Raw genomic sequence first — 17,920 nt, 5'->3', positions numbered from 1 at the left:
GTGGTGTCATCAGATTCTTTATGGAGTCCTTGACCTTCTTTGGCCTTAATTAGCTCCGCCCCTTCTTCTGATTGGTTGTCCCGATTTTCTGCTATAACTTTTGAATGGTTTGACATAGAGAGTCGTGGGTGGTGTCATCAGATGCTGTATGGAGTCCTTGACCTTCATTGGCCTGAATTAGCCCCGCCCCTTCTTCTGATTGGTTGTCCCTTTTTTCTGCTATAACTTTTGAATGGTTTGACATAGGAAGTCGTGGGTGGTGTCATTTCTGATATGCTTATGGGGGGCGGTGGCCGTGAGTGCGAGGGCCCGTTCATCGCTGCTTGCAGCTTTAATTATTATTATTATTATTATTATTAGTATTATTATATATATAAATTTGTGTGTGCCCAGAAATGTATATGTTATTATTATTATTATTATTATTATTAGGGCCCGAGCACCTTCAGTGCGAAGGCCCTATTGTATCTGTAGGAATTCTTCGCGTTATTATTATTATTATTTTTCTGACGAAAGGAGGGCCTTTTTGCCCCCCTAAACGTGCCCAAAAAGTCACCAAATTTTGCACCCAAGTCAGGCCTGGCGAAAAATTTGATATTTTATTGTTTGCATTAATGGGCGTGTCAAAATGGCTCAACAGCGCCCCCCGGAAAACTTTGTGCCTCAAGCCCCACGATACGGTTTGACGTACATGCACGAAAATCGGTACACACCTGTATCATGGCACAACTTAAAGAAAAGTCTCTTAGAGTCATGCCCGAAACCGAACAGGATGTCGGCCATTTTTAATTAATCGTGTCATTTTGGCGAAATTCATGCCATTCCTTCGGCAGTTAATACGGCCCGAACCGTAACGTGCCCCCAAGTGTGTTATACATCAAAATGTGAGTCTCCATCCTCCGACACCACGCATTACTTTTCTCTTTCAAAAGCGTTACCGTGGTGACGCTAGACGCCAAAAAGCGCGCCCACCCTTCATCTGATTGGTTCAGGCAGAAAAAACTTTGCGCCTCAAGCCCCATAATACGCTTTGACGTACATGAACAAAAATCGGTACACACCTGTATCATGTCGCAACTTAAAGAAAAGTCTCTTGGTGCCATGGCCGAAACCGAACAGGAAGTCGGCCATTTTGAACATTCTGAATTAATCACGTAATTTTGGAGCAATACATGCCATTCCTTCCAGAATTAATACGGCCCGAACCGTAACGTGCACCCAGGTGTGTTATACATCAAAATGTGCGTCTTCATCTTGCGACTACGCGCATTACTTTTCTCTTTCAAAAGTGTTACCGTGGCGACGATAGACGCCAAAAAGCGTGCCCCCCTTCATCTGATTGGTCCATATTTGATAGTTCTCCAAAAGTCATCAAATTTTGCATGCAAGCCAGGCCTGGCGATAAATTTGATATTTCATGGTTTGCATTAATGGGCGTGGCCTGACGGCTCAACAGCGCCCCCTAGAATACTTTTCTCTGCCATAACTTTTGAAACGTTTGACTTAAAGAGTCGTGGATGGTGTCATGGGACTCGGTATTGAGTCCTTGACCATAATTGGTGATAATTAGCCCCGCCCCTTCTTCTGATTGGTTGTCCCGACTCTGCTATAACTTTTGAATGGTTTGACATAGAGAGTCGTGGGTGATATCATCAGATTCTGTATGGAGTCCTTGACCTTCATTGGACTGAATTAGCCCCGCCCCTTCTTCTGATTGGTTGTCCCTATTTTCTGCTATAACTTTTGAATGGTTTGACATAGGAAGTCGTGAGTGGTGTCATGGGACTCTGTAATGAGTCCTTAAGCTTCGTTGGCCTTAATTAGCCCCGCCCCTTCTTCTGATTGGTTGTCCAGATTTTCTGCTATAACTTTGGAATGGATTGAAATAGAGAGTCGTGGGTGGTGTCATCAGATTCTGTATGGAGTCCTTGACCTTCATTGGCCTGAATTAGCCACGCCCCTTCTTCTGATTGGTTGTCCCTTTTTTCTGCTATAACTTTTGAATGGTTTGACATAGGAAGTTGTGGGTGGTGTCATTTCTGATATGCTTATGGGGGGCGGTGGCCGTGAGTGCGAGGGCCCGTTCATCGCTGCTTGCAGCTTTAATTATTATTATTATTATTAGGGCCCGAGCACCTTCAGTGCGAAGGCCCTATTGTATCTGTAGGAATTTTTTTTCTTTTTCTTTTTCTTTTTCTTCTGACAAAAGGAAGGCCTTTTTGCCCCCCTAAACGTGCCCAAAAAGTCACCAAATTTTGCACGCAAGCCAGGCCTGGCGAAAAATTTGATATTTAATGGTTTACATTAATGGGCGTGGCAAAATGGCTCAACAGCGCCCCCCGGAAAACTTTGTGGCTCAAGCCCCACAATACGGTTTGACGTACATGCACGAAAATCGCTACACACCTGTATCAGTACACAACCTAAAGAAAAGTCTCTTGGCGACATGGCCGAAACCGAACAGGAAGTCAGCCATTTTGAATTAATCGTGTCACTTTGGCGCAATTTATGCCATTCCTTCGGCAGTTAATACGGCCCGAACCGTAACGTGCACCCAGGTGTGTTATACATCAAAATGTGCGTCTCCATCTGGCGACAACACGCATTACTTTTCTCTTTCAAAAGCGTTACCGTTGCGACGCTAGACGCCAAAAAGCGCGCCCACCCTTCATCTGATTGGTTCAGATAGAAAAAACTTTGCGCCTCAAGCCCCATAATACGGTTTGACGTACATGCACGGAAATCGGTACACACCTGTATCATGTCTTTACTTAAAGAAAAGTCTCTTGGCGCCATGGCCGAAACCGAACAGGAAGTCGGCCATTTTAAACATTCTGAATTAATCGCGTAATTTTGGAGCAATATGAGCCATTCCTTCGAGAATTAATACGGCCCGAACCGTAACGTGCACCCAGGTGTGTTATACATCAAAATGTGCGTCTCTATCCTGCGACTACGCGCATTACTTTTCTCTTTCAAAAGTGTTACCGTGGCGATGCTAGATGCCATAAGGCGCGCCCCCCCTTCATCTGATTGATCCATATTTGATAGTTCCCCAAAAGTCACCAAATTTTGCATGCAAGGCAGGCCTGGCGATAAATTTGATATTTCATGGTTTGTATTAATGGGCGTGGCAAAACGGCTCAACAGCGCCCCCCGGAAAACTTTGTGCCTCAAGCCCCACAATACGGTTTGACGTACATGCACGAAAATCGGTACACACCTGGATCATGTCGCAACTTAAAGAAAAGTCTCTTGGAGCCATGGCCGAAACCGAACAGGAAGTCAGCTATTTTTAATTTATTGTGTAATTTTGGCGCAATTTATGCCATTCCTTCGGCAATTAATATGGCCCGAACCGTAACGTGCACCCAGGTGTGTTATACCTCAAAATGTGCGTCTCCATCTTGCGACTACACGCATTACTTTTCTCTTTCAAAAGTGTTACCGTGGCGACGCTAGACGTGAAAAAGCGCGCCTCCCCTTCATCTGATTGGTCCATATTTGATAGTTCTCCAAAAGTCACCATTTTTTGCATGCAAGCCAGACTTGGCGATAAATTTGATATTTCATGGTTTGCATTAATGGGCGTGGCCTAACGGCTCAACAGCGCCTCCTAGAATACTTTTATCTGCCATAACTTTTGAATGGTTTGACATAGGAAGTTGTGGGTGATGTCATGGGACTTTGTAATGAGTCCTCAAGCTTCGTTGGCCTGAATTAGCCCCGCCCCTTCTTCTGATTGGTTGTCCTTTTTTTATAATAAAATCGCCGCGAGCCGCCAGTCGCTCTCGCGCTGACTCCCGCTTCCTGATTCAAACGTCTGCCGGCCCCGCCCCCCGACCAATCAGTGGCGAGTAGGGTGATGACGGCCCCGCCCCCCGACCAATCCGTGGCGAGTAGGGTGATGACGGCCCCGCCCCCCGACCAATCCGTGGCGAGTAGGGTGATGACAGCCCCGCCCCCGACCAATCAGCTGTTGTAATGTGGTGACATCAGAAATAGTCCCGTGCTCAGCCCGGTTAGAACCTCGGTAGAATGGTTACAGAAAAAGTAATAATAAAATAGTAGTGTTTTACTAATATTTATACCTTACAAATATTTAAAAAATTAGAAAAAAAGTTCCAGACATTATAATGCTATGTTGGTCTCTCCTAATCCAGTAAGTCAAAGAAAAAGTAATAGTTGAGTCTTAGCTCAACCAGAGCATTACGGTCTATGGTGCCGGAGGTCCGGAGTTCGAGACCGGCTGTATGCCGAAATTTTTTTTTTTACATCAAAATTTTCGTCTCTGTCCTGCGACGACGCACATTACTTTTCTCTTTCAAAAGTGTTACCGTGGCGACGCTAGACGCGAAAAAGCGCTCGTCCCCTTCATCTGATTGGTCCATATTTGATAGTTCTCCAAAAGTCACCAAAATTTGCATGCAAGCCAGGCCTGGTGATAAATTTGATATTTCATGGTTTGCATTAATGGGCGTGGCCTAACGGCTCAACAGCGCCCCCTAGAATACTTTTCTCTGCCATAACTTTTGAATGGTTTGACATAAAGAGTCGTGGGTGGTGTCATGGGACTCGGTATTAAGTCCTTGACCTTCATTGGCCTGAATTAGCCCCGCCCCTTCTTCTGATTGGTTGTTCCTTTTTTCTGCTATAACTTTTGAATGGTTTGACATAGAGAGTCGTGGGTGGTGTCATTTCTGATATGCTTATGGGGGGCGGTGGACGTGAGTGCGAGGGCCCGTTCATCGCTGCTTGCAGCTTTAATTATTATTATTATTATTATTATTATTATTATTATATATATGTGTGTGTGCCAGACAGCGGGGAGGACTCGGGCTTCACCTCCAGGTAGGGGTTGGGAATTGGGAATTAAAAGTTGCGTTCCGTAATAAACCAATACTTACATATATTATGCTCTTATTTATTGATGTCATAATATACAGGTGAAGGTCGGAAAATTTGAATATATTGGAAAACGTCATTCGTATTAAATTTAACTAAAGGTGAAACAAATATATTATTTCCCCACTACATTCAAGAGATATTTCAAGCCTTTATTTGTTATGATTTTGGTGGTTATGGCTCACAGTTTATGAAAACCCCAAATAAAAAATAAATTAGAGAATATTTTATGAAATCAATAAACAATTCCGTCATCAAAATTATAACAAATAAAGGTTTAACATATCCTGCTTTGCATGTAATAAAACTAGGTAATATATTAGTTTCACCTTTTAAGTTGAAGTATTGAAATAAATGAACTTTTACACCATATTCTAGTTGAATTATGGAAATAAATGAACTTTTACACCATATTCTAGTTGAATTATTGAAATAAATTAACCTTTACACCATATTCTAGTTGAATTATTGAAATAAATGAACTTTTACACCATATTCTAGTTGAATTATTGAAATAAATGAACTTTTACACCATATTCTAGTTGAATGATTGAAATAAATAAACTTTTACACCATATTCTAGTTGAATTATTGAAATAAATAAACTTTTACACCATATTCTAGTTGAATTATTGGAATAAGTTAACTTTTACACCATATTCTAGTTGAATTATTGAAATAAATGAACTTTTACACCATATTCTAGTTGAATTATTGAAATAAATAAACTTTTACACCATATTCTAGTTTAATTATCGGAATAAGTTAACTTTTACACCATATTCTAGTTGAATTATTGAGATTAACTTTTACACCATATTCTAGTTGAATTATTGAAATAAGTTAACTTTTACACCATATTCTAGTTGAATTGTTGAAATAAATTAACTTTTACACCATATTCTTCACCTGTAGCTATATTATACGTCTTGGCTAATGTGGACATACATAGCATAGGAGGCTAGTTCAGTTGCTAGTATGGTTGGCTGTCTATACAGTCATGCAAGTTCAATGCTATTAAAGCACTTTAAACTTGAAATCAAAGCATTTAGTTTTTTCATATAAAATAAAGACATGTTTTATGCAGTTTAGAAGTTTTGGGGCTTTTTCTTGTCCCCTGTGCTGCTGAAATGGGCGTCCCTTATTTCTATTTCTGAAAGGTGGCAACCATAGTGTGCACGTCACCTCTCCTGGGACACCAACAAGGCATCACTGGCCAAGAAGGCTCAAGAGCGCCTCTACTTCCTCCTGAAACTGAGGAAGGCCAGAGCCTCATCAGGAGCAGCTTCTACAGAGACTCCATCGAGAGCATCCTGACGGGAGGAAACAGACCCATTTCATAGGAGAGTTTTGTGAAGTGAATCAATGCGACTGACCGGGACCATTTACCTGTTGCACCAGCTGGAGAGACTGGAATGAAATGAAACATATTATTATCAGTTATTGTTTAAACATGATAAAATCTTCATAGTAAAATGGTTTTTGTGTTTTTTCCTTCTCTACAACACACCTTTATCACTTTTCATCTTCTTTAAAATCATCTCGGCCACCTCTCTGGTCTTTGAGGAGTACCGCTGCATCATCAGATTTACTGTGTCCAATCTGTCCGCCTTTTCCAGATAACACAGTTCGATCGGGTTGAAACCATCCTTTGATTGATCTGCATTATTCAGGTACCACTGGAATTCCTTCAGCCCACTGGAGTCCAAATTCTTCAAAGTGGCCTTCAACCACATTTTTACCTTAAAGAAAGAAATCATGATAAATTAAGTTTTAAAAGTTTTTGGTGCAGCTGGTAGTGCAGCCGTCTCATAGCAAGAAGGTCCTGGGTTCGATTCCCGCCGGGGACGCTGTGGGCGCTGAAGTGCGTGTTAGTTCCCCCATGACTTCAATGCCAACACCCTGGGTGGGATTGGTGAAAGGTCTTTTTGTGTGGAGTTTGCATGTTCTCCCTGTGTTCCCTTGGGTAGCTAATGTGAGCTACCCTCACATAAACATGCAACAGTACTCCGCCTACTGCCCCCTCTGGCCAACCGGGGCGCCAGATGGGGTGTGGAGGATCAGGCCAGAATAACGTGATCCTTCCACGCGCTACATCCAGCCAGAGAAACCCCACCCTGTCTGGTGAAAAGATGCTGCTCAATCCTCAGGTTAAGGAGGAGACCTGAGCACAGTGCAGGGCCCTCCCGGGGTTGGTATAGGATGACAATGCCTAGGACTGTCACTTAGGTAGGAGCACTGGGTGGCACATCAAAATTGGGAAACAAATCAGGGATAAAAAATATTTTAAAAAAAAATTAATCTGAAAATGGGTTACAGACCAGTGTTTTCCAACTCTGGCCCTCAAGGGTCGCTGCCCTGCGTGTTTTAGATGTTTCCTGCTCCAACAGGCCCACATTTGGACCTGCAGGTCTTCTTGACAGGAGTGGACTCCAGCCAACCCAGTAAAACCAAAGATGAGTCTGGCAGTCAGCTGGACCATTGACCCTGTTGCGTCCAGTCTGGTAGTAATGGGCTTCCGATTGTCTACATCGATGTCATATCACAACACAATAACTCTTGTGCCAACTGACATGCATGATGAAGACGCTCCTGAAAACTACTGACATAATCTAGCACATTTTGCTCAGTGTGAGATGTTTCCGTCCACCATTTTCCCTTGAGAAGCTGAAGAGGACGACCCACCCCACGACCAAAGACTAAAGCTGCAGGACTAAATCCAAGAGATCCCTGTGCGGTCTCTCTGAAGGCAAAGAGCAAAAGTGGAAGACCCTCATCCCTCTCAAGACAGACCTGGACAACATAGACTTTAAAGTCTGATGAAATCGTTCCCCCAAGACTCGTAGTGACAAGGACTCGATGTTTAATGCAAATACTGTGCAAACGTCCCTGATGATTTCAGTGAATGTTGTCTTTGATCTGTGTTGATTTAACCATGTAATCACTGTTGGTGATTTTAACATCCATGTGGACCAGGGGTTCTTAACGTTTCTGACCTCGGGGCCCAATTTTTTCAGTACAGAGTGGCCCGGGGCCCATTAAATATTACAGTTTTTTCTGAAAGCTTAGGCGCTAATTATGTTTTTGTAGCACAATTTCTAAAACTATTAACACACATAGCAAAACCACTCACTGAGTTAATGTTAGGTTCAGGCACGTAACATTTGTAACATCAAACTCTCTGGAGACAAAGAAAGACACAAACACGTTAGAATTTACTTGCAAGGAGAGCAGTCAAGATTTGTAAGATCTCCAACATACTCTGATTTGTCTCTGCTGCTTCCTTGCTTTTTATTAACTCTGGGTGTACCCTAGATTACAGAGCTAACTGCGCCCCTAAAGGGAGGGGAAAGGAGTGGTCACAGTCAGCGGATTCAGGTATTGAGTCAGGCATTGATTTGTTCTTGTTCTCATTTGTTTAGCAACAAGAAGTTTCCTCTTCTCTGCAGATATCTGCTCTATGCTGATATCCGGAAACTTCTTGTGCAGTACTTATAATCACTTAAACACAGCATTGTTTTATCAGTGTGTCACAGGCGTAAGCCAGTCATCATATGTTCTGTTAATAGCAAGCATGATAACTTATTATTTATTTACAATAGTTCCAACATTTCCCTCCTGTTTATCATGCATGCTTATATAACACCTCATACTTCATATCACAACCTAGTCTTCTCAAAAGATTTTCAACTAGGAGTTCATTTCTGTTGTAGTCACACATTTACACTCAGAGATCTTCAATGTTCATCTTCTCCATGAGTCCCGAGATCAGGGAACAGGTCCAGCAGGTGCGGGTAGTCGTCGATGTCATCATCCTCTTCTCCTTCGTTGTCGTCCTCGTTGTCCGTTGTCGAGGAATCCGTGGCCAGCAGGGGATATGTCTCCTGTAGTGATTCTGGCGGTTGAGGCCCAAGGGCCGTCACGATCAACCTGTTGAGGAGAGCTCGGAGACACGGAATGCAACAGCAGCCACACAGTGTGAGGATAGCCGCGAACACCGCTATGGACGTGAGCGCCGAGGCTACCAAGGTTTTGTAGCATCCGAACACGTTCAGCCAATCTTCCCACATGGAGGTATTTACCCCTGAATGTTCCTTCATTTTAGCGTTTAAGGCTCGAAGTCCTTGAATGGTCTTAGTCAGGCTTCCGTCCGAGGCGGTATTATTCGGGATGAAAGTGCAGCATTGTTCACCAAACAGAGTGCACACTCTGCCTTTTTCCCGCCAGCAGCATGTCCAATGCTATTCGATTCTGAAATGACATCAATGAGGTTGTGGACAACTTTTCATGCACGGCCTCAAACCCATCCACGGTATAGTTTCCTAGACGTTGTACATTGTCCCACGGTTTGTGCCGCCTGCTCAGTCATAAGCATACAATTGTTATTCTGTCCTGAAATTCCGATGGCAACATGGAACCATCTATCCATGTCAGTAGAAGACACCCTGATGGTATTATGACACACTGATGGCTGACACTCCAGCTGTCTGTGTGTAGTTGCTTACCCTGCGTTTGTCAGTACTTTTCATGGTGTCATTTACACACATTATGATTGGGAAATAAGGGTCAGCACCCGATGACCATGCCCAGAGCAACAGGCCCCAGCATGGTGTATTAAAGATCTGAGCGCTGGGGACTGCAGGGGACTACGCATGTCCTCTGTTTTCTGGACAAGTTTTTCCAGGATATCATTGTTGTTGTTATTTCAAAACAGCCTCCTCTCTAAGCGGGTCTCGTTAATCCTGAGAATGCTGCAGGCTCTTCACTGGCTTTCGAGCCTACCTGCCTCTAGTTGGCGACAGATCTGCTCTATTACCAGGCTCTGTTCTCAGAGACTCCTATTTTGAGGGTTGTTCTGAAATAATCTTTTTACAATGTGATTGGTGTACTCACGTACTCCTTTCTGCTATCTTGACGGCCTTGGGCGTCGTCAGCCTTGGGCGTCGTCAGCACTTCCCACTTGGCGGAATGCCAATGTTTTTCTTTCTCCTTATGCTCCGTACCAGGACCCAGTCTCCAGGTTCCACTAGTTGATCTTCTTGTGGATCGATAGGCGTATCGGACTCGTCATTCAAATGTATTTGTTTTTCCAGCATCTCTCTCATGTAATCAGATAAAATCTGTTTCTTCCTCAGTTTCCCACTGGTGACAACGTCTGTTGTATTAGATGCTTATATAAATAAATAACATTGAATTGTTTAAAGGCCGGGAGCTTATATGGCCTGCCGAATAACATCTCATACGGCGTACTTAAACGGTGATGTTTAAAGTTCATTTTTACTAGATCCAAACATTCAACCCAACTTCGACCGGTTTCTTCCATACATTTTTTCAGTCGATTTTTAATGGTGCCGTTTGTCCTTTCAACCTTTTAGTATAGATTAAAGCCTTAGGTTGTAAATACTTTTACTATCATCCCTCCTGTTTGAGACATGAGGCCAAAGATCCTCTATACAAGATAGCACATTACCGTTACTGCCAATCACAAAGCTCACCGAGCGAGTAGTCATCAGACTTAAGCCGCTCAAACAAAACAAAACAAGTGTCTTTCTTGAACAGAACCCTTTCCTGTTTAACTTAAAATTGTATAAATTTATATAAAACAATAGAAAGAAAGAAGAACATCCATAATACTGCACATTCTATGGTGCAATAACAAATGTGCAACCAGAAAGTCTGTAGAAAACTTTATCTATATCTGTGCCTCAAAAGGCATGACTGTAGGCTGCAGTTGTAGTAAAACTAAAAAAACAACAAAAACTTATGAACAGTTCAATGCCATTTTCCATTGGCATTTTATGACTATTTTTTTTTTTACTCTCACAGTAATACGGGACAAGGCGCGTCTCATTTTAGCTCACTATGGGATACATACTTTAATTTATAAATACGGAACGATTTCCTTTTTCAAGGGGATGGTTGGCAACCCTAACCATAACCCTTACGTTTTAATGTGCTTAAACGTTTAATACGCTTGTACAGTACAGACATAGAGCTCAGGCTTACAGCTACTAAAGAAATACTAGATTAATTATTGAAAAGAGGAGAAAATACAACATCAGACGACTTTTTACTTTTACTCCTTACATTTTCAAGCAATTATCTGTACTTTTTACTCCTTACATTTTAAAAACAGCCTCGTTACTCTATTTCATTTCGGCCTTTAAAAAAACTATCCAGTTAAATTGCTCCATCCGGATAGAGTGAATTTGGTTGTGGTTGTTTCAGATGTTCTTGTCCAGTTTTGTTCTTACATCCGTTCCCTCAGATTCCTGCAACTAAACTTGGATGTACATTCCAACAAAGGTTAGGATAAATGATAACATGCCTCTGAAGTTTGACTTTTTGCACCATTACAATACTTTATAGGCAACTAGTCATCATATCTTCTGCTCTCTGAAACACAATAGTACACATATATGGTTCCTTGATATATTTGCATTATACTAAGATGCATTCATTTTCAATGGCTTTTGTCCTTAAGGGCTTTTTCCCCCTTACATTACTTTTACTTTTATACCTTAAGTAGTTTTGAAACCAGCACTTTTATACTTTTACTTGAGTAAAAACTTGAGTTGATACTTCAACTTCTAGAGGAGTACCCCAAACTCCAGTATCTATACTTCTACCCGAGCAATGAACGTGAATACTGAAGACACCTCGGATATCTAATCAAAACATGAGTTGCGGTACAATCTGCAAATATGCTGTTGTATGAAGAACATAACCAGTTTGTCTGTTTGTTTGTGTCCTCTCCTTATCCAGGAGATGACACAGAATGAATGACTGAATCCATTCATTAATGAAGTTAACTTGAGCATATTATAAGGCACTACCACTGCAGTGTCATATTTCTTCATATTAATTCATATAATCTATCAACTGAGATGAGGCTGTCATTCCTGAGAATATTCCTGCATTGGGAAAGAGTTTCTTTCACTTCCTTAAGAAAACTAAGGCAAAAAAAACAACAAAAAAAACCCAGTGGCCTCAGAAAATGAGTCATTATATCAACATTTAGTTTCTCTAAGAATGAACTGTTGTGGACTGAACAAAAATACAAAGGTATGATGAAATAACCATTTCATCTATTTAGCCCTTTTTCATGAAAGTCTATTGAAATCTGTTATCCACCGAATACAGACAATCAGATACAGAGACAAGCTTACTTCCAAAAACACATGTAGATTGTGTACTCTAAAATGTAAATAAAACAGAAGGTGCTGACTACCAAACCACTTTATCTTTGACTATGACGAGTACCAAAGAACAAATGCTGAAGCTTGCTGAAATCAAACTCTAATTTACCTAGTCAGTATGTCTTTTCAAAACTGTGGGTCAAAGGCATGTACATCTGAAATAAAAATCCGTCTTCACCATGACAGCTTCCCTGCAGGTGTAAACAACAACTCTTCACAGAAATAGTTTAATATTTCTGAAATTTTGCAATGTATTCTTTTTGAGTGATTAATCATTATATATTGACATTATAAGGAACAGATTAGTCACTTATTATTTTACTTTCCAAGATTTCTTTCTCTTTCCGCTCTTAGGGAGGTGTAAAACTGTCTATCAGTGCAGTTAAACTATACATTGTTTTTACCTTTTAAATTCAACAACCTGATTCTGGTTGAGGAGGCATTCTTCGTCTATTCCTTCTTACTGACGTTTATAAAACTTCCTTCTCTCTCTCTTCACTTGCCTTGTTCTTTCTTATTCTTACGCTCTCCGTTTTCCCAGCGCTGGGCCACATCTTTCTAATAGTGAACTTACTCATACCCATATTTCTTTCTCCATGTTTCAACTCCCTTGCTTTCTTCAATTATCTTGTCACCAAGTTTGGTTAAACTTGTGGGAATTTAATTTTCCGTCATAACCAAACTTTTCCACCCATATCTGTAGGTATTTCAACCTGTTTGGGGTCTGTCTTTTCTATACATTTCCAGACGTTTGACTTCAATTTACTCTCGAAGTTTTTACTTGACCCGTTCTCACATCTTTTAAACATGGGAATATTTCCATTGAAATATTACCCCTTTCATTCATTCATTCACAACCCCCCTTTTTTTTTTTTTTTTTGTGTGCACTTATTTCCTTATTCTATGCCAGGGGAGTCCGTCCTCCCACACGGAATTTAACTACTTAGTAGGGGAGTCCGCCCTCCCACACGGAATTTAACTACTTAGTAGGGGAGTCCGCCGTCCCGCGGAATTTAACTACTTATCTCGGTAGGGGAGTCCGTCCTCCCGCGGAATTTAACTACTTATCTCAGTAGGGGAGTCCGTCCTCCCACACGGAATTTAACTGGTCTTACAACTTTTAACGGAAATTAAAAACTACTTCTCACTTATTATTATAAAATAAAGCTGACTTACCCTGTGTTGTGTCTAGCTCTCCTGCTATCGGAATGTCGTCAATCCTCGGGCTCCAGCGGTCAACCGAAGTTGGTCCCTTCAAAAGGGTCTCTGCCTTGGCCAAGGTCTTGTCCACCGCGTTCGCGTCAAACCGCTGGAACCGTCAGATAATATTGACATCCGGCTCGAAGGACCAATTAAATGTTAGGTTCAGGCACGTAACATTTGTAACATCAAACTCTCTGGAGACAAAGAAAGACACAAACACGTTAGAATTTACTTGCAAGGAGAGCAGTCGAGATTTGTAAGATCTCCAACATACTCTGATTTGTCTCTGCTGCTTCCTTGCTTTTTATTAACTCTGGGTGTACCCTAAATTACATAGCTAACTGCGCCCCTAAAGGGAGGGGAAAGGAGTGGTCACAGTCAGCGGATTCAGGTATTGAGTCAGGCATTGATTTGTTCTTGTTCTCATTTGTTTAGCAACAAGAAGTTTCCTCTTCTCTGCAGATATCTGCTCTATGCTGATATCCGGAAACTTCTTGTGCAGTACTTATAATCACTTAAACACAGCATTGTTTTATCAGTGTGTAACAGGCGTAAGCCAGTCATCATATGTTCTGTTAATAGCAAGCATGATAACTTATTATTTATTTACAATAGTTCCAACGGTTAGCCAAACTAAAAGCACAAATACTGCTTTGCACTCAGTTTGTAATTTTGTAACACACACTTTTCAAAACTGTAGGCACAATTCACTGCTTACACTCAATTGCCAAATTTCCAAAACACTCCTAGCAAAATTATACACATGTATGGCTATTATTTACACTATTTTGCCAACTGTCTGGAACACTTTCACATGTGAAAACAATTTTAGAGAATTAGTTCACTTTGCAATCAGCCTAAGCACTATAAATAAGCCACAGGTAAGCTGTCTGTGTGGAGTACAATGGAAGGAGCAAGAAGAGTAAGAATCAGAGGAGGCCGAGGAAAAGGACGTGGAGGTGAAAGAGTTGGAGGAAGAGGACGTGGAGGTGAAGAAGCAAGAGGAAGAGGACGTGGAGGTGAAGAAGGAAGAGGGAGAGGACTTGGAGGTGAAGAAGTTGGAGGAAGAGGACGTGTAGGTGAAGAAGCAAGAGGGAGAGGACGTGGAGGTGAAGGAGTTGGAGGAAGAGGACGTGGAGGTGAAAGAGTTGGAGGAAGAGGACGTGGAGGTGAAGAAGCGAGAGGTTTAGAGGAAGTTAGAGGAAGAGGACAAGGAGGAGCAAGAGGAGAACGAGGAGGGGGAAGAGGAAGGGCCAGAGCAGACCTGATATGTCATCATATGGGACAATGTTAGTTTCCATAGGGCTGCTTTGGTCCGCAACTGGTTTACTGATCACCCACTCTTCATGGCACTCAACCTCCCCCATACTCTCCATTCTTAAATCCGATTGAAAAGTTATTTTCTGCCTGGCGCTGGAAAGTCCACGACCACCTTCCCCATCAACACGCAGCCCTTTTACAGGCAATGGAGGAGGCATGTGGAGATATTGAGCAGGCATCATGTCAGGCCTGGATACGGCATGCAAGGAGGTATTTTCCCCGGTGCCTTGGACTGGAGGACATTGCATGCGATGTGGATGAGATTTTGTGGCCGGACCCAGAGAGACAGCATGATGTAGGCTGATTGTCTTTTTTTTGTGAATGTATTATTTTGCGTTCTGTGCTTTGTCTTTGTTTTGACGAGTGTGAATAAACACCAATACTTGTACACAGAGAAAGCAAAAGCCAAATGTGTTTTGTATTCATACCATTAGTGTGTAGTTGGCACATTATGTACTTAGTAAATGATGGCATGTGTTTACTGTCTGATATGAAAACACCATTTTTACTAAGGTGTGTAGAGTTAATCAAACTGTGTTTGATTTTGCAAGAGAACTATAAAGTTTTGAGAATTTGGTGAAAGGTTTTCTCATTTGTGTGTAGAGTTTAGCAAAAATAGCCAATGTTGCAAAAAATGTACTTAAGGATTCAGAAAAAAACTGTAACACTGTATAGCAGGGGTATTCAACTAAAACTTTAAGAGGTCCATTTAGAGAAAATTTACTCAAACGAAGGTCCAGAACATCATAATACATACAGTATATATATATATATATATATATATATATATATATATATATATATATATATATATATATATATATATATACTCAAATTCCCATTCCATACCACACATTTCTCACAACACTACACACAATTCCCAATACCCTGCACACTCTTCCTGAATTCCTTCTCTTGCTGTTCACACAGAACACACTGTCAATCACATTTCTAAACTCCAAAGGCTGTTGTGCAATATGCAATCCGCAATCTGCCATTGAATTCATATTCATTGATAAAGCGGGGTTCAACCTTGTAAAAAGAAAGCGCCGAGGGAGGAATATCATCGGCCAGCGTGCCATCACAGAGGTCCCTGGCCAACGTGGAGGAACATAACAATGTGTGCTGCCATCAATCACCACGGCGTCCTCCATCACCATGCCACCCTTGGCCCCTACAACCCTGCACTTCTTCTAGCATTCCTGGACCAGCTCTACAATATCATTGTCCAGCCAGACCAGATGGAGGACACAGAGGTGGTCAGGTTCCTTGTTATCTGGGACAATGTCAGTTTCCACCGGGCTGCTCTGGTCCGTGAGTGGTTCAGGGTCCATCCAGAAGTTGATGTCCTATATCTCCCTCCATACTCTCCCTTCCTCAACCCAATTGAGGACTTTTTCTCTGCCTGGAGATGGAAGGTATACGAGAGAAATCCTCAGACACGGATCCCACTGCTGCAGGCCATGGAGGACGCATGTGGCGATGTCACTGCTGAGGCCTGTCAAGGCTTCATGCAGCATTGTAGGAGATTGTTCCCCCGCTGCTTGGCCAGGGACAACATCGCCTGCGACGTGGATGAGGTCCTGTGGCCAGCCAGGGATGAAAGGCAGGATTCAGCCTAATACTTTTGTTCTGTTTCTATTTTCTGTCAAGTTTTCATCCACAGCTTGCTGTGATGTCCAGTGGACTGCACATTTTGAGTCCAAATACTGTAAAATATTATTTGTTGTTACAGTACAGAATTGTGTGTTGTTTTCTATTTGAGTAGCCTATACATTAGAATACTATATGGTGATATATTCCATCCAACAGCTGAAGGTGTAACATTGAACATACAAATGGATGATTCTACTGATGCATTCATATAGTGTTTTCCATTCATACTATAGTGTCTTCCATTCTGCACATCAGTGTTCAGTGGGTGCTTAGAAATGTCTACTCAAATGATGTATGTGTTTGGCATTTGAGAAGGAAATACCATTTAGTGAAGAGTTAACACTGTTTTGAAGGTAGAGTGTGCTTTTGCAAGAGTGTAGGATTTTGCATTTTGTGTGTGAGTTTTGCAATTTTTGTTTAGAGTTTTGAGAAAGTGAGGTTGTCAATCAGGAAATGTGTTTAAACAATTGTGAAAAACTGTAAACATATTTTTTTCTCTTGAAAATAAAATAGATTTTATTTTATTTTTCAAATGCTATCTTATTTTATTTCTCTACCAGCAGTTTGAATTTCCCCTTTTCTTTGTTAATTGTCTCAACACATTTTTATAATAAATGAATATAAACACATCTTAAAAATTGAATAGTTTTGCAGTTTCTCTTTCTTCCCCTCTTATAATTGTATGCCCCAAATTTCTGTTGGTCAGTGAGAGAACTGAGCTCTAATTTCTCCTGTCAGGACTTTAAATCTGGGCTGGATGGTGTCAGGTTCTCATACACATGTGAAGGTGCTCATTGATGACCCTGGAATTATATTTAGTTTTAATTATGTTCATTGTGGAGAAAGCTGCTTCACAGCTGTATGTGCACCCAAACATGGGTGTTTTAAGGTGGTCAGTTTATTTTCTGTGACTTCAGTTCAGACTTGAGTGGATATGTTTGATGAAAAACTTTGTGTTTTGTTTCAGTGGCCTTTCACTTTAGCACTTTGAACGCCACGGTCTCTGAACGTATGAGACACTGGTTTTGTCCCAGTGGGAAGACTGAACCAGGATGAATCTGTCCATTCTGGGTTGAACTTCCTTTTCCACCTGTTACGCTTCTCATCTCTGTAAGAGTCAAGCTAATTACCGTATTTTGACGACCATACGGCGCCGTGTGGAAAGGAGCACCCTCAGTTTTGTGTGTCATTTCTGGATTTAAAACACACACATGGCGCGCCGTGTGGAAAGGCGCCGTCTACACACACACAGACAAGCATAGGCTACAAGTGTGCATATTTAAAAATAGAGCGGGGATAAAACTTAGTTTGATTTTACTTTAAGTTATTTACATGAATAAGTTGTCAGGACTGCGCGTGTCGGGTTTCATCCGAGCCTGATCAGCTGCGACGGCCAGAGCCTGCAGCTCTCTGGCCGCTCCAGCAAGTCACTTTCCGATGCTTTTGAGAAAGCCCGAACAACAGTCCAGTCCAGCAGACACGTCAGCCCACGCATCTACATGTACAATCCTTCAGCAGTAACGACGGAGTGACCTCTCCGGCCGCGGGGATGCGTCAGGATAAATGATCACGCCGCGCTCGCTAACTCTGGGCGCAGACCAAAGTAATCGATCCCTGATCCTGGCGGATCTAAACGT

The 17,920-nt window shown here is 41.8% G+C and overlaps 1 protein-coding gene across 1 annotated transcript in view; it reads right to left on the bottom strand.

Moving 5' to 3' along the window:
• The window catches only part of LOC133451730 (NACHT, LRR and PYD domains-containing protein 3-like), a 66,718-nt gene that overhangs the window by 37,297 nt on the left and 11,501 nt on the right, over positions 1-17,920 (bottom strand). Inside the window, exons 4-5 of the mRNA XM_061730873.1 lie at positions 6,416-6,647; positions 6,295-6,315 (exon numbers count right to left, since the gene is read on the bottom strand). Of these exons, the coding sequence (XP_061586857.1) occupies positions 6,295-6,315; positions 6,416-6,647 (253 nt within the window). The remainder of the gene's footprint in view (positions 1-6,294; positions 6,316-6,415; positions 6,648-17,920) is intronic.

Source organism: Cololabis saira, chromosome 10, assembly GCF_033807715.1.
Source record: "Cololabis saira isolate AMF1-May2022 chromosome 10, fColSai1.1, whole genome shotgun sequence".
NCBI lineage: Eukaryota > Metazoa > Chordata > Actinopteri > Beloniformes > Belonidae > Cololabis > Cololabis saira.
The sequence above is the reverse complement of the archived record's forward strand: the minus strand, read 5'-3'. Positions and strand labels throughout refer to the sequence as shown.